At 45.2% G+C, this 25,512-nt stretch overlaps 2 protein-coding genes across 5 annotated transcripts in view; one reads left to right on the top strand and one right to left on the bottom strand.

Moving 5' to 3' along the window:
• Positions 1-13,024, top strand: part of LOC132218168 (NACHT, LRR and PYD domains-containing protein 1-like) — an 86,251-nt gene extending 73,227 nt beyond the window's left edge. Inside the window, 6 exon segments of the mRNA XM_059668997.1 lie at positions 4,577-4,836; positions 5,325-5,450; positions 6,866-7,007; positions 10,826-10,870; positions 11,320-11,585; positions 11,588-13,024. Of these exon segments, the coding sequence (XP_059524980.1) occupies positions 4,577-4,836; positions 5,325-5,450; positions 6,866-7,007; positions 10,826-10,870; positions 11,320-11,585; positions 11,588-11,641 (893 nt within the window). The 3' untranslated portion in view covers positions 11,642-13,024.
• Positions 13,025-19,953: 6,929 nt separating this feature from the next.
• MIS12 (MIS12 kinetochore complex component) lies at positions 19,954-25,498 on the bottom strand. 4 transcript variants are annotated; one of them, XM_059668990.1, is made up of 3 exons: positions 25,225-25,496; positions 21,637-21,693; positions 19,954-21,438 (listed from the first exon to the last, which is right to left on the bottom strand). In XM_059668990.1, exon 3 carries the CDS (start codon positions 21,398-21,400, stop codon positions 20,780-20,782), a length of 621 nt encoding a protein of 206 aa, XP_059524973.1. In that variant the 5' UTR covers positions 21,401-21,438; positions 21,637-21,693; positions 25,225-25,496; the 3' UTR covers positions 19,954-20,779. The 4 variants fall into 4 exon arrangements, with proteins under 4 accessions (XP_059524973.1, XP_059524975.1, XP_059524974.1 ...); XM_059668992.1 differs by lacking the exon at positions 25,225-25,496 and adding an exon at positions 25,003-25,166; XM_059668991.1 differs by lacking the exon at positions 25,225-25,496 and adding an exon at positions 24,878-25,012.
• Between the last annotated feature and the right edge of the window lie 14 nt (positions 25,499-25,512).

The raw sequence follows: 25,512 nt of genomic DNA, 5'->3' as shown, positions 1-25,512 counted from the left end.
CACTGTCCTCATCCATAGGTGCACGATTTTTGTCCAGTCTCTTCCCACATCTCCCACACCCCTTTCCCCCCCAAGAATAGTCAGTCCATTCCCTTTCTATGTCCCTGATTCTATTATAATCAACAGTTCATTCTGTTCATCAGATTATTTATTCACTTGATTCTTAGATTCACTTGTTGATAGATGCATATTTGTTGTTCATAATTTGTATCTTTACCTTTTTCTTCCTCTTCCTCTTCTTAAAGGATACCTTTCAGCATTTCATATAATCCTGGTTTGGTGGTGATGAACTCCTTTAGCTTTTCCTTATCTGTGAAGCTCTTTATCTGACCTTCAATTCTGAATGATAGCTTTGCTGGATAAAGTAATCTTGGTTGTAGGTTCTTGGTATTCATCACTTTGAATATTTCTTGCCACTCCCTTCTGGCCTGCAAAGTTTCTGTTGAGAAATCAGCTGACAGTCGTATGGGTATTCCCTTGTAGGTAACTGAGTTTCTTTCTCTTGCTGTTTTTAAGATTCTCTCTTTATCTTTTGCTCTTGGCATTTTAATTATGATGTGTCTTGGTGTGGTCCTCTTTGGATTCCTTTTGTTTGGGGTTCTCCGCGCTTCTTGGACCTGTAAGTCCATTTCTTTCACCAGGTGGGGGAAGTTTTCTGTCATTATTTCTTCAAATAGGTTTTCAATATCTTGCTCTCTCTCATCTTCTGGCACCCCTATAATTCTGATGTTGGTACGCTTGAAGCTGTCCCAGAGGCTCCTTACACTATCCTTGCATTTTTGGATTCTTTTTTCATTTTGCTTTTCCAGTTGGATGTTTTTTGCTTCCTCGCATTTCAAATCATTGACTTGATTCTTGCACTCCTCTGGTCTGCTGTCGGGCGTCTGTATAATATTCGTTATTTCAGTCCGTGTATGCTTAATTTCTAGTTGGTTCCCCAATATAAGATCGAGGGTCTTATTAGTTTTCGTGTAGATCTCATTAAGTTTATCGGCAGCTTCTAAACAGTTCTTGAGAGACCTTAAAAGTGTGGTTCTGAACTCTATATCTTCCATTGACAATTTTGTCCTGTTTCTTTGTCTCCGCATTTTGTTATGCTTCCTTGGTGCACCCCCTAGTGGTCTTTGTTCGCAGTCTTATAGTTAAATCTTTTTTTTTAATTAAATCTTTATTGTTCAGATTATTACATTTGTTCCTTTTTTTTCCCCTCCCATAACTCCCCTCCTCCCAGTTCCCGCCCCACCCTCCGCCCTCACTCCCCACCCACTGTCCTCATCCATAGGTGCACGATTTTTGTCCAGTCTCTTCCCACATCTCCCACACCCCTTTCCCCCCCAAGAATAGTCAGTCCATTCCCTTTCTATGTCCCTGATTCTATTATAATCAACAGTTCATTCTGTTCATCAGATTATTTATTCACTTGATTCTTAGATTCACTTGTTGATAGATGCATATTTGTTGTTCATAATTTGTATCTTTACCTTTTTCTTCCTCTTCCTCTTCTTAAAGGATACCTTTCAGCATTTCATATAATCCTGGTTTGGTGGTGATGAACTCCTTTAGCTTTTCCTTATCTGTGAAGCTCTTTATCTGACCTTCAATTCTGAATGATAGCTTTGCTGGATAAAGTAATCTTGGTTGTAGGTTCTTGGTATTCATCACTTTGAATATTTCTTGCCACTCCCTTCTGGCCTGCAAAGTTTCTGTTGAGAAATCAGCTGACAGTCGTATGGGTATTCCCTTGTAGGTAACTGAGTTACTTTCTCTTGCTGTTTTTAAGATTCTCTCTTTATCTTTTGCTCTTGGCATTTTAATTATGATGTGTCTTGGTGTGGTCCTCTTTGGATTTCTTTTGTTTGGGGTTCTCCGCGCTTCTTGGACCTGTAGGTCCATTTCTTTCACCAGGTGGGGGAAGTTTTCTGTCATTATTTCTTCAAATAGGTTTTCAATATCTTGCTCTCTCTCATCTTCTGGCACCCCTATAATTCTGATGTTGGTACGCTTGAAGCTGTCCCAGAGGCTCCTTACACTATCCTCGCATTTTTGGATTCTTTTTTCATTTTGCTTTTCCGGTTGGATGTTTTTTGCTTCCTCGCATTTCAAATCATTGACTTGATTCTTGCGCTCCTCTGGTCTGCTGTGGGGCATCTGTATAATATTCGTTATTTCAGTCCGTGTGTGCTTACTTTCTAGTTGGTTCCCCAATATAAGATCGAGGGTCTTATTAGTTTTCGTATAGATCTCATTAAGTTTATCGGCAGCTTCTAAACAGTTCTTGAGAGACCTTAAAAGTGTGGTTCTGAACTCTATTTCTTCCATTGACAATTTTGTCTTGTTTCTTTGTCTCCGCATTTTGTTATGCTTCCTTGGTGCACCCCCTAGTGGTCTTTGTTCGCAGTCTTATAGATAAATCTTGATTGTTGTAGCTAATTCCAGGGAGGGTTTGACCTCCAGGCCAAGTGGCTATGAGAATCAGCTGTGTCAGCAGTGAGAGAACTTCTGTCCTCTAGGGAGGTGCTAATCTAGCCTTTGCCTGAGGCTATTCGGCAAATGCCTCTGTGCAGGGCTTGGGTAAGGCGGGTCGCACAGGATCAACAGGGTGGGCCGGAGAGAGCAGTTATGGCGGCTCTCAGTCCTGTCCCCAGGAGCTCTGCCTCTCTGAGTCCCAGCACCCGCTGCAAAGCTCGGAGAGAAAGCTGCCCTCGCTCTGACCGAAGCCAGACAGTCCCGCTTCTCCCGTTTTCAGAGTTGAGATTCTAACCCAGGTATATTACCACCAGGAACAGAGCTACACCAATACTCACCCCAGGTCTACCCAAGCCCATGTCCACCAGCGTTCTCTAGGCCAAACTCTGGACCTCACCCTTTAACCAGTCAGGACTATTCCTTTGGGATGCTATATAAAAAGCAAGAGGCAAAATGCACAAAGTCTCCTTGTAGCTCACTGTGCTGAGCCCAGCCAGGAAACCAAGACCTCAGGAAACCCTGTCACCTGCTGTCTGAGCTGAAGCTTCTTGTTGTCCTAGAAACAATGACCTCAGTGACTAATAGTGGCCTCATTTAGGAATTTGGCACTAGCTGCTTTTTACCCTCATTGGTGAGGTTCTACGTGCAGTTCTTAGCCCTCTCAGGCCTAGGCAAGCCAGGACAGCTGGTACATTAGCAAGAAGACAAGTTGGAAACACACACAACACCATCCAGAATTCAGTCAAAATTAGTGTGGCGCAGAATTTAAGTGCTGCGAACTGTGGTCTGAGAGCAGGGATCTCAGCCCAGAGCTGTAGCTGACTCATGACCTTCGCAAAAGCACTTCCCTCCAGGAGCTTCAGTTCCCCCATCTGACACATGAGGACGTTCCAGTTCTGTGGAGGGCGAGGTGACATCATCCAATTAGTGTCACCAAGGCAGTGCAAAGTGCACCACCTCTTGGGGAAGCAATTTGGCAAAATCTGGCATCCTTTCACACACCTTCTTATCTCTTGGGACTTACAATTCCAAGGTAATAGCTCAAGGGAAATATAAAAAGTTCTCTGCAGAAACATGTGCATTGCAGGACTATCTATCATAGCAAAGAGGGGAAAGCAACCTCAACACTACAACAAGAAGCAGTGAACTAGGGATGCTACATCCACTAGGAGGGATCAAGTACTGCAGTCATTAGAAAGGTCCACAGGCTCTTGGGGAAATTTAAACCAGCTTGGGAAAGACAAAGCGACATGGTTCAAAATGAAAACATGAAAGGGTGTTGCTGCAGAGAAAGACTAATGGAAAAGGGAAAGATGGTAATAATAGCTGTACTGCTTGGTAAGATCAGATGTAAATATTTCTGCATTTTGTCAGGTGGTGTACACCACTATGATATTATTTTTCCACACACATGAAAAGGAATTAATAAATGAGAAAACTTTAGCTGTAGTCTCCACAGCTACTCCTGGGATTAAATCAGTCAGCTGATTGGTGCCCATGCAGCCCAAGGGCCTGTGAGCCTTGCTGGATGCCCCTGTGCTGCCCAGAAATGGCCTGCATTGCAGCAATTGCCAGGCAACACAGGGATGGAGCCAGGACTCCTGACATTTAGGCCAGTGTATCTCCCATGACCAGCCTTCATCCCTCAAGCTCTCTATCATGGTGACAATGTCCACACCTGGTAAACTGGTCAGAGATTTTGGCTGCAATCAAAGAAACCAATTCTGGCTGATTTGGGCAGAAAAGGAATGTATAAGAATATTATCGAGTAGCTCATAGACTTTAGAAACAATTAAACACACGCATTAAAGGAAAAGAAGACATTGACCAACTAATGCTGAGAAGCCAAGAACACAGCCAAATCCCATAGAGGAAAAATATGGAGAAGCTAGGCTATTGTAAAGGTTTGGCTTGAGTGGCTTCTTGTGATGCTCCCACTCTGGAAAACCTATTGCCCACAACCCCAAAAAGACCCAGACCCAGGATGCTGCCTTCCTTGCTGGGTTCCCCAGATAGGCCACTGAGTCTATGCCTAAGGACTCCACTGCCCCAGGCATACATGACTCAGTGAGGGCACCAAATGCTCACCTTTCAAATTTATTCTTTTCAGGGCAACATGTGGACATATCCTGGTTCCAAGTGGCCCACATTAAAGAGGATGGGATACTTCTGGAGAAGCCAGCCAGTGTGGAGCCACATTACATAGTCCTGGAGAACCCTAGCTTCTCCCCCATAGGCGTTCTACTGAGAATGATCCATACAGCCCTGTGCATTCCTGTCATCTCCAATGTGTTGCTCTACTATCGCCTCCAATCCGAGGAAGTCAACTTCCACCTCTACATAATCCCCAGCGACTGCACCATTCGAAAGGTTGCCCCAATAGCTGGAAAGGGCAGGCTAGGATGGGCTGACAGAGACATGACATGTATCCAGGAGCCCCCTAGATGGGTCAACTGGGCTTAAGTATGGGACATGGACTGGTCTCCTGTCCCTCAGGCCTCCACCGACTGGGCTCACTGCTTCACTACTCATTGCTAGACACCTTTTGCAGCTTCTTTCCAGGAGTCAAATGGTTGGGGGGATGGGGAGGGGGGGCTCCATGCCCAGAGCTGCACCCACTCCTCCATTCTCACTTCTTCTCTACCAATTCACACCCTGAACACAGCACTGGCCAAGTGTGGGGATCTCTGTGTAGCAGTCATTGGGGTGGGAGAGTTCATGGGTGGTATAACCCCTTCACTCACATAAATATGTGGAAACACCACCTCACCTTATTCAGACCAGATTCCATAGGGTGGAATCTCTGCGTTAGACCACAGAAACCCTCCTTTGTTAATCAATGTCTGTATGCCCCTTAGGCCATAGATGATGAAGAAAAGAAGTTCCAGTTTTTTCAAATACGCAAGCCGCCCCCGCTGACACCACTCTACTTGGGCTCCCGCTATACTGTGTCTGGTTCAGACTGGTTGGAAATAATCCCTGAGGTGAGCAGTCTAGATATCCCCTCCCTGCCGAGAGGTCATGTTGGGAATAGCTGTGAGGCAGGTTTCAGAGCTTCCCCAGGGGCAGGTCCAGTTAGGGTTGGGCAGACAGCGAGTGGAATTTTGGGTAAGCAGGAATGCTTCAGAGATTGGGAGAAAGGAGGATAGTAAGAGGCAGGTTCATATTCAGGATAAGGATAACAATGGGGTTTGACAGGGGAAGTGAGAAGTGTTGGGCTATAGGGTGTTGATGCTCTTCAAGCAAAACCAACAGGAGAACACCTGTAGCTGAACACAGTGGGGTTATTAGTCATTGCAGTGAGAGAACGCACACCAATGGGAACCGTGGGGCCCCTCATATCAAGAGACGCGGAAAGAACCTATTTCAGGATTTGGGCCTTAGTTGGGTAATTACGGGGAAGATCTAAGGAAATGGAGATTTGGTCTAGATCTGGTATTGTCAGAAGGCAGGGAAAGTCTATGATTGGGAACCTCTACACATTTTCTCTCTGGGAAGGGCAGACACTGCAAGTGTGAAGGTATAATTGTTGAAATAGCTCATTTTGAAGTGGAATGGGGTGAAGTTTGGCAATTTTGAGATCGTATGTGGATAACTCAGCAGAGATGGCAGCATCAGATTAGTCTGTAATAAGAATTTCTTAAACTATATAGGTAGGTACACGGTTATTAACTTAATTAGGGTACTCCTAAGGCTTAGGAAGAGCCACACTCAAGGAGCCAAAAAGCTGCATGTGTCTCGCGAGGCGCAGTTTGCTGACTACGCAGCCAGTTTGGCTCAGTGGATAGAGCGCCGGCCTGCAGACCAAAAGTCCCAGGTTTGATTCCGGTCAAGGGCACATGCCTGGGTTTCGGGCTCAGTCCAACATGCAGGAGGAAGCCAATCAATGGTTCACTCTCATCATTGATGTTTCTATCTCTCTATTTCTCTCCCTTCCTCTCTGCAGTATATATACATATACTTTAAAAATACATAATACTTGGTAATGATAATAAACTACTATGTTACTATCTTTTTTTAAAAAAGATATGTCAAGCTTAGGATCCATTAAGAAGACAGTCTTTGGGCTGGAAAAATTAGAATTTGGGTTCAAGATGGGGGAGATGGAGAAAGAAGGATCTGGTTCAAGATGAAGGGAGAAGGATCTGGTTTAGGATGTGTGAGCACTACATTATGGGTGAGTCCTGACTCATCCATGGGGTACCCAGCCATGTCCTCTTCCTTCTGAGTTAGGATTTATGGAAAATGAGGAAGAGAGCAGAGCCTGAAGTGGCATTAATTTCAGTAGAGATCATCCAAGGGTCCCCATGGGGCTGAGCAGCGCCAAGAAGGTGTCGGGGGGGAGACACCTCACTTGCAGGATGAATGGTGGCTTCTCACATCACCACTGTTTCTACAGGAACTGGAGCTCTGCTATCGAAGCCCTGGGAACCCGCAGCTCTTCTCTGAGTTCTATGTTGGTCATTTTGTGTCGGGGATCCGACTGGAGATTAAAAGCAAAGATGATGAGACTGTGGTATGGAAGGCCTTGGTGAAATCAGGTAAAGTCAAGACAAGTCCAGAGAGCTCAGTGGTGGGAAACAGAAAGTCAATAAAAGAGTCTGCCTGTGTGTGTGTGTGTGTGTGTGTGTGTGTGTGTGTGTGTGTGTGTGTGAGAGAGAGAGAGAGAGAGAGAGAGAGAGAGAGAGAGAGAGAGAGATCAAAATTTGCTGATGAGAAGAAATAGCCCAGAGAAGTTATGTGATTTCTTTTTAGTTACATAACGTTTGGTGTGATTAGAATTTGAATTAAAGTTGGTCTGACTCTAAGCTCCATTTCCTCTCCCATGCACCATGGTGTCTCTATACTGCCCTTGATTTAACAGATTTTGACACCCACAAGACATTTGGCAAAATTTCTCATAATTGATTGGATATGAGATGAAAAATAAGAACTAGACAGTTATATGGTTGTATGAATTAAGCCAATTATGGCAATAGCACATACACTACCCTGGATCATTCAGATATCTTCAAAGTAAACAAGAGGAAATCAAATAATGAACTTTTAGGGATGAATGTAACTTTACAGTGTCTTAAACCAGCACCAACACGCCAAGAAGCAAAATCCCTCAAAAGTCCTTCTAGGGCCCGCTGGTGTTGCTCAGTGGGGGAGGGTTGATACATGAATCAGGAGGTCGTGGTTTGATTCCCAGTCAGGACACATGCCCGGGTTATGGGCTCGATCCCCAGTAGAGGACATGCAGGAGGCAGCCTATCAATGATTCTCTCTCATCATTGATGTTTCTAATTCTCTCTCACTCTCCCTTACTCTCTCTGCAATCAATAATAAATTCATGTTTTAAAAATAAAATTCCTTCAAGGAAAAAGCAGATCATGTTCAATATTAAAGCCTAGTGAATCTGGCCCCCGCCAGTGTAGGTCAGTAGTTAGAGTGTCAGCCCATGGACCAAAGGGTCGCAGTTTAATTCCCTGTCAAAAGTAGATACTTGGGTTGCAGGTTCGGTCCCCGGCCCCAGTCAGGGTGCATGTGGGAAGCAACCAATCAATGTACTTCTCTCACATTTATGATTTTCTCTCTCTCTCTCTCTCTCTCTCTCTCTCTCTCTCTCTCTCTCTCTCTCTCTCTTTCTCCCTCTCATTCTTTCTCTTTCCTCCCTCCCTCCCTTCCACTCTCTCTGGAAATTAATGGAAAAATATCCTCAGATGAGGATTAACAATATCAAAAATATATGTAGTGAATCTGCCTCCTGAGGTGCCACAACAGGCTGTCCAGGGAGGGGAAAGAGAATGGTCTTTACTCGTCTTGGCTCCGGTGCAATCACAAGTGTGGACTATCAGCCCCAGCATCAGACCTCCTTTGAATCTCACTCTGGCACTTACTTGCTGGGTGATCTTGGGAAAATGACTTCACCCTTTTGAGTGTCAGATTCCTCATTTATAAAAGAGGGTCATATTGCCTAACTTGTAGGACTGTTGGAAAGATTAAATAAATTATGTACATCAAGCATGTCAAACTCAAAAGCTAACACAGGCCAAATAAACAAGGATTAAGTTTATGTGGGCCGCAAATAAAAGCTTTAATTTTCATTGAAATGTAGGTTTATTTCAATAGAGACATGCTGAATACAAAGGGCTAAAATAAATGAGTAATCATTAACATAAAATAATAGAACATTTTAATAAAATTTAATATTTTTTCTTGAATATTAACTTACCAGATACTGAATAACTGCACAAATTAGTAAGTTTAATGCAAACAAACTTATTTTTCTTGTTCTCAGAAAGCGAAATATTTCCTGTCGTGCACACCAAACAAGTCAGTACAAGACTAATGACATGGCAATCAGCTGCTAAAATATTCACTGCTAGTATTAGTGGAGAGAAATGGTGCACCTATGTGTAAGGCGCATAAGGGAAATAAATGCAACATAATTATGTAATCAGTCATTAGAGAACATTTTAGCTCGTCATTAATAATTATGTATAACAGGATATTGTAAAAATTAAGTTACAAAATTTTTATTAAAACCTTTCTTACATACCATTATATTGGCTGGGCCTCAAAAAATATTAGTTGTTGGCCTGTGGGCCATGAGTACATCCTTGATGTAAATGCATATCTCATGCAGTGGTCCTTATAAATAAGGGATGGGGAACCTTTTTTCTGCAAGGGCCATTTGGATATGTATAACATCATTTGTGAGCCATACAAAATTATCAACTTAAAAATTAGCCTACTGCCCTAGCCAGTTTTGCTCAGTGGTTAGAGCATTAGCCCATGGACTGAAGGGTCCTGGATTTGATTCCAGGCAAGGAGATGGACCTCGGTTGCAGCTCTATCCCTGGACATGGTTGGAGCCCATGTTTCTCTCTGTCTCTCCTCCCCCCTCCCACTCTCTCTAAAAATCAATAGAAAAATATCCTCAGGTGAAGATTAACACACACTCACACACACACACACACACACACACACACACACACACACAAAATAGCCTGCTATTTTAGGTCAAACATTTAATTAACTCACCCCTAATGTGTTGGCAGGGTCAGACCAAATGATGTCATGGCCTTATACAGCCCATGGGCTACCAGTGGTTCTCAACCTTCCTAATGCCGCGATCCTTTAATACAGTTCCTCATGTTGTGGTGACGCCCAACCATACAATTATTTTCGTTGCTACTTCATAACTATAACTTTGCTACTGTTATAAATCGTAATGTAAATATCTGATATGCAGGGTGTATTTTCAAACGACCCCTGTGAAAGGGTCGTTCGACCCCCAAAGGGGTCTCGACCCACAGGTCACAGCATTTGGAAGGTTGAGAACCACTGGGCTAGATGTTCCCTATCCTTATTATAAATAGTAGCAGTGTTATAATTTATCCTTATGTTAAATGACCTCCTTAATCCTGCTCTTTGGAGCTGACAAAAGAATTTATCTCCACCCCCATGGGAAAGCCCTTCAGGTGCCTGAAGATGGATTATAGCCTCCCTTAAGTCTCCTCCTGTGCAAGTTTAACATCTCTATTTTCTTCCATCATTCCTCTTACATTTTGGATTTTAACATCTTTGCCTCCTCAGTAGATGTGCCCATTTGAGGATGAGTCAGGATAAACTCTAAGACTGTCCAGTCAGCATGGAGGACATGGGACACCCTCCTCCCTCCATCCAAGTGAACCCTCTGCTCCCAACACCACAACTGGAGCTCCCCTGTATTTCACTTCCTGTCCACACTGAACTTGGGTCAGCTCAAACCTCAGGCCATGTCCACAGAGGCTGCTGTGGACTCCCTCTTCCTCTCCATATGCAAGTAGTTATTTAATCCCCTTTCTGTTGTTGTTTTTGTTTGTTTTGTTTTTTTCAATTGAAATTTACCAATTACTCTGAGGTGCTAAGATTTTCTTGATGTTAATTCTTTTTTTTTTTTTTTTTGATGTTAATTCTTGATTCTGACATCAGACTCCAGAACAAACAGTGTGGGAATCAAAGTGCAAAAAAGGTCAAGGAGGTAGATTTACGCTCAGAATAAGGAGATCTCATTGTTGAAGATATCTAGCAAAGGTCTTGGCTATTTCTCCACCAGAGTTTCATTCAGGCCAAGACAAAATTAAACCCTGTGCAAAGGGGTGTAAATGGGAAAACTGGGCCTCAGTTTCCCAATAGGCATGAGGAAATGATTCATCAACATTGTCTCTAAGGGCACTTGCCACCCTTAATCCTTATTCTATCAGAATTAGTCTGTAGCTTGTTCTCAGAATAAATCTCAAAAGAGAAAAGTGGGTAGGAGTTTCAAGGCTTATCATTTGTTAATAACTACCATTGATACTGATGCTTATTCATATCTCTTTTCCTCCAGGGGACATCAGACCTGCAGCTCCCCTGGTCTCTCAAGCCCTGACAGGTCAGTGACAGCTGTTAGAGGCCACAGGAGCCATGGCAGTTCTGGAGTGTGCTACCTGGTCCTGGAGGGAGGGTGGAGAGAAAGAAAGGGGACTCATTAAATCTCACAAGGGTTCAGTCCTTGCAGAGGTGTGTGCCCCAGGGCAGAGTTCTCCCCCATCCCTTTTATTCCTGCCCATCATGGCTCCTGCACCTTCCACTGAACAATCTCAAATGTCTCCATCATGAACCTGACCCCCACCGTTAGCTCAGCAGAATGCTAGGCTGGAAGTTGACATGAGGGGAGGGCAGAGGTACCTTTCTGGTGGTCCGGGAAATGTGTGGGGATCAGGGAGGAGCCAGGGATGCAGATAAAGGGAGTGAAGAGTTCAGCTGGGGAATTAGGGGGAGAGGATGTAATGGAAACCCTTTCTTATTCATTACTGGCCTCACCTCCCCCCCCCCCCCCAGATGCCCCTACTTTGCTGCACTTTGTGGACCAGCATCGGGAGGACCTGGTGACTCGAGTGACATCAGTGGACACAGTCCTGGACAAGCTGCATGGACAGGTGCTGAGTGAGGAGCAGTATGAGAGGGTGCGGGCTGAACCCACAAATCCGGACAAGATGAGGATGTTGTTCAGCTTCAGCAAGTCCTGGGACTGGGCCTGCAAAGATCAACTCTACCGAGCCCTGAAGGAGACCCATCCTCACCTAATTGAGGATCTCGGGGAGAAGTGACGCAGTGGAGGAGACTAGCGGGGCTACTGACCAGCTCGGCAGCTGAAGTCTGAACACGTGCTTCTGAGTCCTGGCTCTGACTGTCCAGGCTTTGGGTCTAGGTTTCTTCATGTCTAAACACATTGCCATCACCCAGCCGGAGTGGCTCAGTTGTTTGAGTGTCATCCTGTGCACCAAAGGGTTGCTGGTTCCATTTCTGGTCAGAGCATATACTTGGGTTTCGGGTTCAGAAGGCAACTGATTGATGTTTCTTCTCTCTCTCTCTCTCTCTCTCTCTCTCTCTTCCTCCCTCCCTCCCTCTCTCCCTTCTTTCTTCTTTCTCTCTCTCTCTAAGCATGTCCTCAGTGAGGATAAATATATAAAGAAACAAACACATTGCCATTTCAGTTGCCTCATGCCCTAAAGTTATGGATCATTGATGATAACTTTGCTGGGAATTATATGTCCATGCTCAGTGATGCCACACGGAATCCCAGACTGCCTCCCTATCATTAGGGACCAGTAGATATTTATATGTCATGATACTACATTTTTTATATCATAATACTACATTTATGTATCATGCTACTACACTACAGTAAAGCAGAATACTGGGTAGACAGAGGGCCTAAGATTGAGAAATATGTGTGAGATGTTAGATTTAGACTGTACAGTGTATTGACTTGTGAGACAATACAGAGGGCAGCACAGGAAGCCATAAGCTCTAATGGGAAGACAAAGGCAGACTATTGGGCAGGCCTGCTATTGGAAAAGAGGGAGGCAGGAGCAGGAAAGGGTGAGCCCAGAAAGTGATGGGTCAATAAAAGGCAGAGAAGAGCCAGGAGGAAGGACGCTAGGTCCTGCAGGGCCAGCCCCTACTAACTAGTGCCTGAGTGTCAGCAGCCATCCCCTCTGCACCCCTAGAATTTCCCTGTCACCTCGCTCCCATGACACCTCACCCCCTTCAGAACAGGCCTGAGAAGGCAGGTCCACCCTGGGCAGGGATCCCTGCCTTTGCTCAAGGGAGGAAGGTCCTGGGTCCTCCCTGACTGGGCAGCTTCAGCCCTGGGGCATGCAAAAGTGAGCTCAGGGCTGGTCAGTGCCCAAAGAAAAGAGCTTTATTGCTCCGGCTCCCACAAGACAATTTCCGCACCATGCAGTGTCATTTGGATACAAACCTGGCAACACCGACAAAGCCTCTAGCCTCTAACTGGGCAGCATCCTGTGCATCCGTTAACAATTGCACCAGCCCAGTTAATAAAGTGACCCTCTCATATCCACTGCCTCAGTCAAAACCAATGACCACATTCCCGCTACTTCCCCTGATAGCACCCTGCGTCAGTGCACCCTCAGGGCCTACCACAGCAGCAGGCTCAGGGCAGACACTGAAGCAATGTTTGCTGAATAAGCAACGAATGAATTCTCAAGTGACAATGCTCTTTTACAAGTTGTGTAGGTTGTCCCCCACCTCCACTGTTCCCCACCCCGTCATTACACACACACACACACACACACACACACACACACACACACACACACACACACACGCCAATCTTCCCTCCGGAGAGTTGAGTCCTTCTCCTTCCCAGGCCTCCCCTCACAGGAACACCACCTTCCACCTGAGCTACTTTAGCTCTTGGATTTCATCATCCAGGCTCCTCCCAGCACCGGTAAAAGGTTTCCCGCCACAGTCTGGAGGATCCCAGCCAGGACCCCCATCTGCGAAGACCGCAAGCTAAGGGCTTGCAGGCCTGTGTCCAGGAGGTCTGCAGCCTCTGGTCCCGCCCTCCAGCACTCAGTGAGGAGCGTCCCTTCCTGGCAGGACAGCTCCTCGGGCGATGGGCCTCTGCTCAGCTCCCAAGCGATGGTGGTGGCTGCAGTGAAGCCTAAAGCAGGAAGAACGCACAGTCCGGTGGGAACAGGGGCACCACCCTAGCAAAGGCCGCTCACTGTGCCCTGCACTCCCGCAAAGTCCCTGAGCGCTCAGGCCCCCAGCTCCCATGCTCAAACACCTGTCTGCACAGCTCAGGGCACAGCTGCCTCCTCCTGGGCAATGCCCAGCCCGGGCCAGGGCGTCCACCCTCTCCACGGGCCTCTTTGGAAGGCCGCGGGCAGTGGTAGGCTCATCCCTTACAGAACAGTCTGGAGGCTGTGCGCGCCCTAAACACAAATGACAGGTTCCCTGCGCGTGCCCCCACCTCACAAAGTGGATGGGTCCGCGGACGTTATCCTATTATAGACGGGGCCCAACTGCACCCCAAGATTCTAAATATTGGGATCTAACTGCCCTCTCGTCTGACGTTCAGGTGCAAACATAGACCCTTATTTTATTATTGGCAGCTGCTTCGACATTCCTACCGATGGACAAAGGTAGTGACAAGCGGAGAAGAAAGGAAACATAAAAGCTAAAGCGCGGACCTGGGAAGCGGGGCGCCTGTGTGAGGTCCTTCCCAGACTCTGGGCGGGGCCCCCAGGGCCGGGGCGTCGGGAACACGGTGACACAGTTTGGTGTTTTTCCATGTTTCTGCGGGGCTGTTGCTTAGTTGCGCGCATATCTGGGTCCAAGGAGAAGACTGGGAGGGGGCAGCGGGGCTGAAGAACTGGGAACCGGGCGGGGTTGCAGCCCTGGGAGCTCCACTTCACAGCAGCGTCGCGGGGACCCGTAACCGGGGGTGGGGATTGGGGGGATGGAGCTGGCCGCAGAGGAGCGGGAGGCGGCCGAGGGTAGAAAGTACTGGGAAGTCGAGGTCTTCCTAAGAACCACGGGGGCCGGGTAGCGGGACCTAAGCCCGCTTCTCCTCGGCTCCGATGGCGCCCTACCTGGGCGCGGGAACAGGGGGACCTTCCCTGGGGTTGGGAGGGGAGAGGAGGCGGCTTCTCCGAGCTGCGATGGGGTGGGGCGTTGATGGTAATAGATAGGAGTTGAGGTCTTGGTGTTGGCATAATAATGCAGTGATTCTTAATCTTTTGGGGAGTAGTGGCTCCCTTAAAAATGTTATAAAAGTTATGAGCCATCGGAAAAACAAAATGAAACAAAAAAGCCATCTCACAGAAGACTTAAATCTCATTTTCTTAAACAAACAAACAAAAAAAGCTAAAGTGCGCGCAGCGCGTCTCCCAAACACAAAGTGCGAGCCCTTCTTTTCCGTTCTCAACCCACCCCCACCCCCACCCCCACCGGCCCTGCACCCACCCTGTCCCCTCAGGCACCCTGTACAGGTGTATAGGTAAACAGACAGGAGATGATGGAGAAGGCGACGGCCTCGTAGGTAAAAATGGAGAGGTTCGGGAAATGGTCCAGTGGGGGAGCCTCCTCCTCGGGCAGGGGACCTCTCAACCCAGGCGCCGCTTCTCCTGGCTCCTCCTTCTGCCTCCGGCTGGTGGCAGATGTTGGCTCCCCACAGGTTCCGACCCCAGGGAGCTCCAGGGCCCGCGTCTGGGAGGTCTCTGCGCGAAAACATTGTTTGTTTTCATGGCAACCGGACGCGGAGCGCAGGAGGGAGGGAATGGGAGCTGCTTGCTGGAGCCAGAGGGGCAAAAGCGGAGCTTGACCCGAAAGAAAAAATGCATAGGGCCAGCCAGGATCCCAGCTGTGCGCAGGGCTTCCCCAAGATTTTATTTCTCCTTTTAAAAGAAACAATTATTGCCCTAACCGGTTTTGCTCAGTGGATAGCGTCAGTCTGCGGACTCAAGGGTCCCAGGTTCAATTCCCGTTAAGGGCATATACCTTGGTTGTGGGCACATCCCCAGTGGGGAGTGTGTAGGAGGCAGCTGATGGATGTTTCTCTCTCATTGATGTTTCTAACTCTCTATCCCTCTCCCTCCCTCTCTGTAAAAAAATCAATAAAATACATTTTAAAAAATTAAAAAAATCATAATTCTCCCCTTTAAAAAAAAAGAAACAATTACTGTGGGGGTCTGTGTTTTTTTTTTAACTTAATACATTAAACAACTAATACATAATATATGTGGAAAATGGAAGTGTGAAGCCACTAGAAGCAAAATCAGTGACAAAATAAAGGCTCCCACAGTCCCAAGACCCAGAGACATGGCCAAGGAGTTGCTGCTTTTCTTCCCTTCTTCCTTTTCCTATCTCCCTACATCCACATCTGTATCTGTGTATCCTGAACTTTCTGTGCTCCCCACCTGAACCATCCTCCCACCCTCTTGGCATCCACCAGGCCTTTCTCTGGCTTCCACTGGTGCTGCCACAGACTGCTGGCACCACCATCTCCTGGCACCTACGCTACACTCAGGCTTCCAAGGCTGGTTGGAATGTGGGGAGAACAGCACTAGGACTTATTTGGGTCCCAGTGGGTTGGAGGGGTGCACTGGCAAGCCCTGCCAGTTGCTGCAGACCCAACTCCAACTATCATCAGGGTACTCCCCACCTCCTGCAATGGAAAGGCTCAGGGGGAACCAGGCTCAGTGTACTGAAACAATATCATCTGGGTGCTGTCTCTCATCTTACAGAGGTTAGGGACTTCTTGCAAGGTCAGAGCCTACACATAATGGTGAGTACTCAGATAATATTTATTAAATAAATGATGCAACAAATGAATGGCTGTTGGTATTGATACTGTTATAATAACTTGGTTATTCATTAACCAGAAAGTAGTAAAGGAAAGGCCAAATAATATAGGCATGCCATTAGTGCCAGAAAGCTGCAACATTCTCCAGGTCTGTTCACTGCAGGTTAATGGCAGAAGGGACTGGACAATAGACGCATGCCCAGTGTGTTGGGGTGATGTGGGAAAGAGATTACCTGTCAGTCACACCTGGGAACCGGGTATTGGCCAGAAAGGGTATGGTCATTTCAAGGGCGTGAAATCTCAGATACATAAACTCCTGAACAAAGAAGCTTTCTCTCTCTCGGCTCTCTTATGCTGGGCTCCTGGCTCTCTTGTTGCAGGAGGATGTGGGACATGCTCCCCTGCATTTGCCCACATGGCCCACAGCCATGTGGACCCCCCACACAATGGACTGATGGACTGGAATTAGCTGGATGCTGTGCTGGATTCCACTCCACCATGGAACAAAACCTTTGGACGCTGGCTCTTCCTCTAGTTCCACTGAAGCCCCAACTGCACATTTCCCAGGACTGGTTTAGGGGAAATGGGACTTTGCAAACCAAGGGATAGAACTGCACACAAATAAAAATCACTCATTCTTTCATGCGAGTCTTAGAAAACTCTTTTTCTCAAGATGTCTTAAGAACCCCACTTCCATTAGCAATGAAGAAATTCCACCCATGCAATTCTCTGGTAACAGTATCAGCAAGCTCACGTTCTCACAGCTTAGCAACTCCAGCTATAAGAGCTTCTAGTTGGCAAAGAGGTACAAAATGTGTAACCCTTGCCCAGCTGATGTAGCTTAGTGGTTGAGCATCGACCCTTGAACCAATAGATCCCCAATTCAATTCTGGTCAGGGCACATGCCCAGAGGGTGTGCAGGAGGCAGCCCATCAATGTCTCTCATTGATGTTTCTATCCATCCCTCTCCCTTCCTCTCTAAAAAAAAGTTAATAAAACATTTTTTTAAAAATATAGAACCCTCATACACTGTTGTTGGGAATGTAAAATGGTGCAGCTACTTTGTGAAACAGTTTGGCAGGTGTATAAAAAGTTAAATGTACACCAACCATATGACCCAGGAATCCCATTCCCAGGTTTCCACCCAACAGAAGTAAAAACATATATCCACACTGAGACTTGTTCATGAAAGTCCATAGCAGGATTATCCGCAATAGCCCCAAATTTAAATGTTCATCAAATGGCGAATGGAAAAACAAAATGTGATTTATCTATAGTTGGGGGCGGGGAGGGTGCCCAGCCCTTATACCTCCTTCAAAATCATTTGGTCTGGCCCTGCCAAGGCATTAGGGGTGAGTTAATGAAATGTTTGACCAAATGTAGCAGGCTAATAATTTTATATGACCTACGAATGTTATACATATCAAAATGACCCTTGGCAGAAAAAAGGTACCCCACCCCTGCTCTAGAGGAACAGCCTTGCTGACCAGCTAGTTCAAGCCAGTACTCGCCCATGTGGCTGGCTACTTTTCCACACTTGAATATTAAATGAAAGCATCTGAATAAACTTAAATGTACTTTATCTTGTCGTAGCTTATATTTTTATCACCAGCAGACCAATGATTTATGTAATGAAGCCTCCATAAAAACCCAAAAGGAAAGTTTGGAAAGCTTCTAGGTTGGGTAACCAGAACCCCACCACGCACACCCAAACTCCATGGGGATAAACGCTCCTTTGAAACCTCACCCTGTGTATCATTCACCTGGCCACTGGATCATGTATCCTTTGTAATAAAGTGATAATCTAGTGAATAAAGGTTTCCTGAGTGTGTGAGCCATTCTAGCGAGGTAATTAAATCCAAGGAGGGGGTCATTGGAACCTCTGAGTTATAGCCAGTCAGTCAGCATAGGTAACAACCTAGGCTTGTCGTTGGCATTTGAAGGGCAGTCTTTGTAGGGCTGAGCCCTTCACCTGTGTAATCTGATGCTATCTCTGGGTAGATAGTGTCAGATTGAGTTGAATTATAGGCTATCCAGATGGCGCCCTATACAATTGCTTGGTGGTGTGGGGAAAACCCTCATCAGAATTGAGTGCAGAACCTCTTGCATAGTATTTCCTTACAATTCTTTTTATTTCTTTAAGATTGGTAGTAATGGCCACTCTCCATTAATACCATGCCAAACTGTCTCCCGAACAGGCCCTGTCACTGCAGCAACTGGATGAGGAAAGTTTATATAGTTGGGAACAGGCATATTTTAAGGGAGAATAAACCGATAAATACAAGGGAAAGCTTGGGAGCAGGCATTTAGGGAAACTGAAGGTTTGATATTGCAAAATCATAGGACCCATGTAGAAGGAAGCAGGAAATTGGTTGAGACTGATGCTGGATGGGAGATGCGGCAATGAAGCAGAGTGGGTAACCAAGTGTTTACTATCCTGACTATTGGGGCCAATCAGGTCTCAGCCGTTGGTTCCTTAATAGCACTCTACATCCTTATGGATTTCTTAATATTCTAATTTCACTAAGTACATTAGTTTTCAGTTGCTACCATAACAAACTTAGTGACTTAAAACAACAGAAATGCATTCTCAGTTCTGGAGGCCAGAAACCCAAAGCAAGCGTTAGCAGGGCCACACTCTCTGGAGGCTCTGGGAGAGCATGTCTTTTATCTCTTCCAGCTTATGGTGGCTGTTGGCATTCCTGGACTTGTGGCTGCATCTGCCTTTGTCACAATGCTTCCACCTCTGTCTCAAATCCCTCACTGCCTTTCTCTTATAAAAGATACTTATCATTGGATTTAGCCACCCCACCTCCCCAGATAATTTAGGATGATCATCTCCGGATCCTTAACTTAATTATACCTGCAAAGATCATTTTTCCAAATAAGGACAGTCACAGGTTCCAGGAATCACAACATACATGGACAAACCATTTGGGGAATCACCATTCAAGCCAGTCAATAGTAGATTTTAAATAGCTACAAATGTGGGGGGAAATTTTTTTTCATTTGGGCAAAAAGTAATATTGAAGAAGGAAACAGCATGACATTACATACAGCAGAAAATCGACAATCAAAGCCTTTAAAAACATCTGTATTTCATGTATAGGATTGGGAAAAGAACTCTTTGATAATAAGCATATTCCAAGTAAACACAGACTTCGTAAATCTATAAATATTTAATTGTAAATATTAACACCCTATGTTACTCTTCTACATAAAGGAGAAACTCCAAATCCTGTTCTTTAGGAAGACACAAGAAATACCTTGAGAGTAACTATTGCCAAATCTTCCCCTTTTTTTGGGAGACCTAACATGTTACATGGATTAATTATAAAAGGATATATCAGACTCCCTTGAATTTAAGCAAAAGACACAGCTAAAATTTCCCACTGAGGGTAATAAATATTTGATACTTATGAGTGTGAATACATAAGTTAATTAAAATATTAGGCACAAGAAAAATTCCAAAACTATCTGAAGTACGAATTTAAAAATGGCATAAATATGCCCTGGCTAGTGTGGTTCCGTGGATAGAGCATCGGCCCAAGGACTGAAAGGTCCCAGGTTCGATTCCAGTCAAGGGCACATACCTAGGTTGTAGGCTCAATCCCTGGTCCTGGTGGAGGCAACCAATTGATGTGTCCCTCTCACATAGATGTTTCTTTCTTCTGTCTCTCCCCCTCATTTCCACTCTCTAAAAATCAATGGAAAAGTATCCTCAGGTGAGAATTAACAAAGAAACAAACAAAAAATGGCATAAATGCCAGTCAGTCAGTTAACATAACTATTGGGTATGTTCCAGGCTTCCTTTTCTATTCCAGTGAGATCTGCTTCTTTTTTGTCCAAGGTCTTCCACTGCTGGGCTCCAAGACAGTAAATTGTTTAACACCATCAGGGCCTTGGTCATGGAAAGGATTTATTTTAGAAAAAAAAATTTCTTTCTTCTTTACTAAAGATTATGGTTGTTTTTCTGTTACTTGCTTCTTTAAACTACGTATCAACTTCCTGGTGTAAGAAAAATTATGGGCAAGAGCACATATTCTATGTTGGCTGTCCCACAGTGTAGTGGCTGATTAATAAAGAAGCCACCCACTTGCCTGGCTGGTGTGTCTGAGTGGTTGAGTGTTGACCTATGAACCAGGAGGTCACAGGTCAATTCCCAGTCAGGGCACAGGCACAGGTTTCGGGCTCCATCCCCAGTGGGGGCATGCAGGAGGCAGCCGATCAATGCTTCTCTCTCATCATTGATGTTTCTATCTTTCTCTCTCTCTCCCCTTTCCTCTCTGAAATCAATGAAAATATATTTAAAAAAAAAAAAAAGAAGCCACCCACTCAACCTTTTTGTCATTTGGTCTCATCTAAAGAATAAGTAAAAAGGATCAAGGTTACAACGGACTCATGACCAAAGTACACCTTTTACAAATATCTTTTGACTGGCCATGGAAAGCTTTATTTCTTTATCAAGCCCCAAATGAGTCTTTAATGGATTAAGAATCCCTTCCCACCTATTAGAGGCCTATAAGGAATAAATGCTTCAAAGATCAGTTTCGAGTAGTACACAGATACTTCAGGGGAGTGGACCAAACAGAAGGAAAATGTAGAATACAAGAGAGTTCAAAGAAAATCCAACAAAATATACAGACCAACTTTTGACTGGCTCCTTTTACTATTTAGAAATTAAGATATTTTCAGTCTTTTGCTTTCCTTTTCCACATTGTCTCTAATATCCTGGAGTTTTCTGGAGTTCTGGGCCAGGAACACCAAGCTGTCCCTGAAATCACTAGTCCCATGATTTCTGCCAACATTTTCAAGCTCATCAAACAAAGCCAATGTCTGTTTAAGTTTGGCCTGAACAGTTTTTTGCTCTTCTAACTCTGCAAGAAGGGCCTGCTTAGTGCATAATTCAGTCTTGTACTTCTCCTGTAACTGTTCAATTTCTTTCTGGAGAAGCTGGAATTCTTCCTCACTATAAGAATGCATCTCCTGAGATTTATCTTCCGGAAGCAAGATGTTTGGGGGAATACGCAAAATCCACTGTAAAAACAGCTGTTCCATTTTGACAAAAAGCTTATCAAAACGTCCTTTCATGAAGCAAAGAAACTTCTCTGTGCACTTACGAACCTGGACTGGGCTAATCTCACAGTTTGGGATGCCCTCCAGCTTCTTCAGAATAACCTGTTCAACAGCCTGCATCACTTCAAATAGGTAGTCTTGAAATGCAATGTAAATCCTGAGCATGCAAGTTTGTGGTGTGAAGCCAAAGAACTGGGCCTCATAGGTCATTGGATCGACAGACATCTTGACTTATTTTGCTGTTAATTTTGATTGTGAAAAATCTGCAAATGTAAAGGAAATATCATTAGATTACATCATCTGAAGAAAGTAATAAATCACATTATAGAGAGAAAAGTTTGTGTTCCTTGATGCCCAATGCCAATTCCAGCCTCACTCATCCACAACAGGATGCCAACCCTTGCCTCTCTGAGGCTGTTTCTATCCATCTATAACCTCCCTTAGACTCTCACTTTCCTTACCTCTCATTTATTGAGGACTCTGGCCTGTGGTTCAGTCTTCTGAAATCTGTTATCATCCTAGAAAACATTCAAATTTAGACAAATAACCTAAGCAGCCCTAGAGACACAGTTTCATGAGATTCAATGGCTTCACTCTTTTGGCCACCTGGCTCTTGATATTTGCAAATTCTCTCCCCAAATGCCCTATTTTCTGACAACTTCTTATGCTATTCTTCCAACTCTCATTCATGTACTCACATTACACCTTAATCATCAAGACTTTCAATCCTCTGATCCTCTCTTTCTTGCACTCAATCTATCCCACTTCACTTCTTTCCGTAACCATTTTAGGCTCCACCATTCATCACTTTAACCACTCCCTTGCCAATGTCCTCATCTCTCTGTCCTTCCAACCTAGCCAACAGAGAAAAAAATCGCAGTTAGTAGCTAAACAAGTGCCTTGTCAGCTTTACAACCTCTCAATGTGTTTTTTCAAGGGTCTAGAAGTCTTTACTTTACACTGTAAACATCTCGGAAAATAGCTTTCCTATCTCCTTGTCACTGTGAGAGTGACACTAGGCATTTTTTTCCTGAGCTATAATCAGATGCTTGTTGTAGAAATAAGAGAAGTTTCATTATTCCTTCAGATAAAGACAATTAGCAAAATAAATGGATACCTCAGTTACCAGATGAATTTAGGATGGATGAACTTTATGAAAGAACTAGAGGCCCAGTGCATGAATTCATGCACAACCAGGAAGGGGATGCAGGAGGTTGGCTGGCAGGCCTGCCCCCCCCCCCCCAAAATCAGGGGTGGGGGGAGGGGGAGGGAGTTGTGGGCGGGGCTGGCCAGGGGGAGGGGCTGCGGACAGTTGGTGGGCCAACCCCGCTCCCTGGGGACAATTTGCATATTAGCCTTTTATTAAATAGGATTTGAAGCAAATGGTACAGTCAAATCTTTTTATAAGAAGATGCCATTAATTTTGAGAATTTATATATGCAATGACTAAAATAGAATGGCTGTAATTGCTTGGCTGCATAAATAAGGTAAAATTCCTTTCTGTCTTTGTAATCTCACCCAAATTATCTACAGTGCATTGTAATCTGAATATGACTATTCATTAATAAAACTACTTTCTTTTCTAAATGTTGTGGAGAGGAGTCTCTGGGTTGGCAGGGTTTTTATTTCCTCAACACTGCCCTATGCTTCAGGATCAAGTTCAAAACTCTTTCAACATGGCTTGCAAGAGCCTTCATCACCCAACCCTTACTAACCACATTCTGTCCGTTTTAAAGACTTCACATGTTCACAATCGAGCTGATAGATAATACTTCCTATTTCACTCACTCTATTTTTACTTCAGGCGAGGTCTTCTCTTACTTATTTTATTCTTCTACCTTTCATCTCCCTTAGGAACCTACTCTAACATTTGTTTTGCTTTCATCACCATTTATCCCCTCTATGCCCTCTTCCACCTCCTCCCCTCTCCCAGCGATCACCACAGTTATCCATGTCCATGAGTTCTACTTTTCTTTTTTGCTCAATCCCTCCCCAACACCCCTCTAATGTTTCTAAATATGCTTTTTTCAATTTGTCTTTAATGTTAATTCAACTTTAACAGGTTTTAGATATATATGTTGTTGAAAAATACAGTTTTGCTTTTGAACAATAATAGATACAGAGGCAGAGCTGCCTCAAACAGATTGTCAAACTGCAGCGGGAAGGCCGGGGAGGGTTGGGGGGCAGGAGGTAGGGAGGTAAGAGATCAACTAAAGGACTTGTATGCATGCATATAAGCATAACCAATGGACATAAGACACTGGGTGATAGGGGAGGCTAGGGGACTGTCTAGGGCGGGGGGATAAAATGGATACATATGTAATACCCTTTGTAATACTTTAAGCAATAAAAAAAAGAAAAAAAAAGAAAAATACGGTTTTGTTGGAAAATACAGTTTTGCATATGTATGTTTACATTTTCCTTTATGTTTGCAATCACTTCGTTATTATCCTTCAGTTTACCTCATTGGTTCTGGCTGAAGTATACCAACAATTTTATCATATGCACATACCACACTTAAAGTCCATTCTCCTTGTGACAAACACCTAGTTTGCTTTCAGCGCCTTACTACCAGAAATGATACTGTAATAAACACCCTTCTATGATTTCTCCTTAGGGACTTTGAGGGTATTTACACAAGCAAGTAATTGCTGGCCAAAGAATTTTCTCATAATTTCACTAAATACTGCCAAAATGTTTAGAGCATTGCTGGGGGTGGGGATGTCCTACAATGAATTACACTCTCACTTACAGTATGTGAGAATTTCTCACATCTTTGCCAACACCATTAGGCATTCTAATTTTTACCAATCTGGTAGACATACAATTGCTTTAGTGTTGTGTTTTGAGAACCAAAACCATCTAGCCCCACACACGAGTTGGATACTGAGGACTGAAACTACCTACACTCCCACCCCAACAAGCAATTTACTGTTTACATTAGCGTGACTTTCCTATTCTAGGAAACCAGTCTATTTTCATTGTTCTAATGGCTTGAACTGCCCCAAAGGTGGATCAGCTCTTCAATGGGAAGCATCAACAAGCAGAACCTAAGTTTCTCTGAAACCCCTGCCTCGGCTGTTCCTGCCAATCCTGTACTGTCGTGTCACGGTCTCTACCCAATCCTAATCAAGCCCCCAAATTGAAAGGTCCATCTTAACCGAACTTGCAGTTCTCAAAACATTCCCATCTTGCCTTTCTTCCCTAGGAGACACGGCCAAAGCTCTTTCAAGGCCCGTTGTTCTTCCTTACCAGGGTAAGCGGTACATGAAGCATTCTTTTATCAAAATTGTGAGGGCGACATTTGAGGAGCAGGCAAAAATATTTTTAGTGCATTTCTCTGATTACCAGTAAATTGGGTACTGCTTCCTACATGTTAGCTTTCTGGGTTCTCCTCCCGTGAACACCCGTTCATATCTTTTGTAAAAACCACTCTCTTCACCCTTTGGTTTGGTTCCTTCCTTACATACTACCACATTTGACGGCCACTCCCTATTCCTAAACTTTGAGCGCTTCCTTATTCGTTTGTCAAGATCTGACTACTCTTCCCAACCAAACCGAACTACTTTTTCCCCTGTGACGTCTTCCCTTCAAGGTAAGATGCCGTGGCCAAACCTCCTTTAGGGGTCAGTTTAAACACACTTCCTTGGTGGCGCACCCCCTCCCCTGAACACGATCAGGGCCTTTTTTTCAGGCACCGACCGAGTTCCGCTTCAGGATGTTATCACGGGCCCGTCTCAGCTTCCCGGCTGGCCCTAGACTTCAGGGCAGGACAAAGACGGCTCAATCAGTATTTGCAGAGTAAACACACGAGGTGCCCGGAATACCGCAACGAACTGAGTTGACAGAGTGGCAGATAATAAGCCCAGCAGGAACTCCTTCCGGTCGGAGGACCGGTTCCCGTCGGGCCCCGCGACCCCGCTGCATGCCGGGACCTTCAGGTCGGAGGCCCCGCCGGCCAAGCGGCTGCAGAGCCCCGCGGTGATGCCTCACCCAGTTCCTCTCCTCCCCTCCCTTCCTGTGAGAAAGTGCAGCCCCGCGGCACTTACCGAAGCGACCGTGAGGGAGGCAATTTCGATCAAACAGTGGTTTCCCGCCACCTCCGTTCAACCACCTCTCGCTGCCGGAGATCGGTGGCGCGGCGGCTCAAAACACCGAACGATGCCCGCCTCAGCGAACGAGGGCCAAGGCGGGATGATGTCGCGCTCCTGATTGGCTGGCTGCTCGGTCGGTGACTGACAGGGGCCGGGCGAGCCAGCTAGCTGTGGCCCGCGGGGATTGGCGGAAGGAAACTGCACTGACTCTCCTCTCAGCGACCTGGGCGGGTGAGGAAGCCA

Source organism: Myotis daubentonii, chromosome 16 (assembly GCF_963259705.1).
Source record: "Myotis daubentonii chromosome 16, mMyoDau2.1, whole genome shotgun sequence".
Taxonomy (NCBI): domain Eukaryota; kingdom Metazoa; phylum Chordata; class Mammalia; order Chiroptera; family Vespertilionidae; genus Myotis; species Myotis daubentonii.
This window is presented reverse-complemented; position numbering and strand designations above follow the sequence as displayed.

Coding starts and splice junctions, on each gene's coding strand:
- MIS12 (XM_059668993.1), bottom strand. CDS start 21,400: ATGTCTGTCGATCCAATGACCTATGAGGCCCAGTTCTTTGGCTTCACA.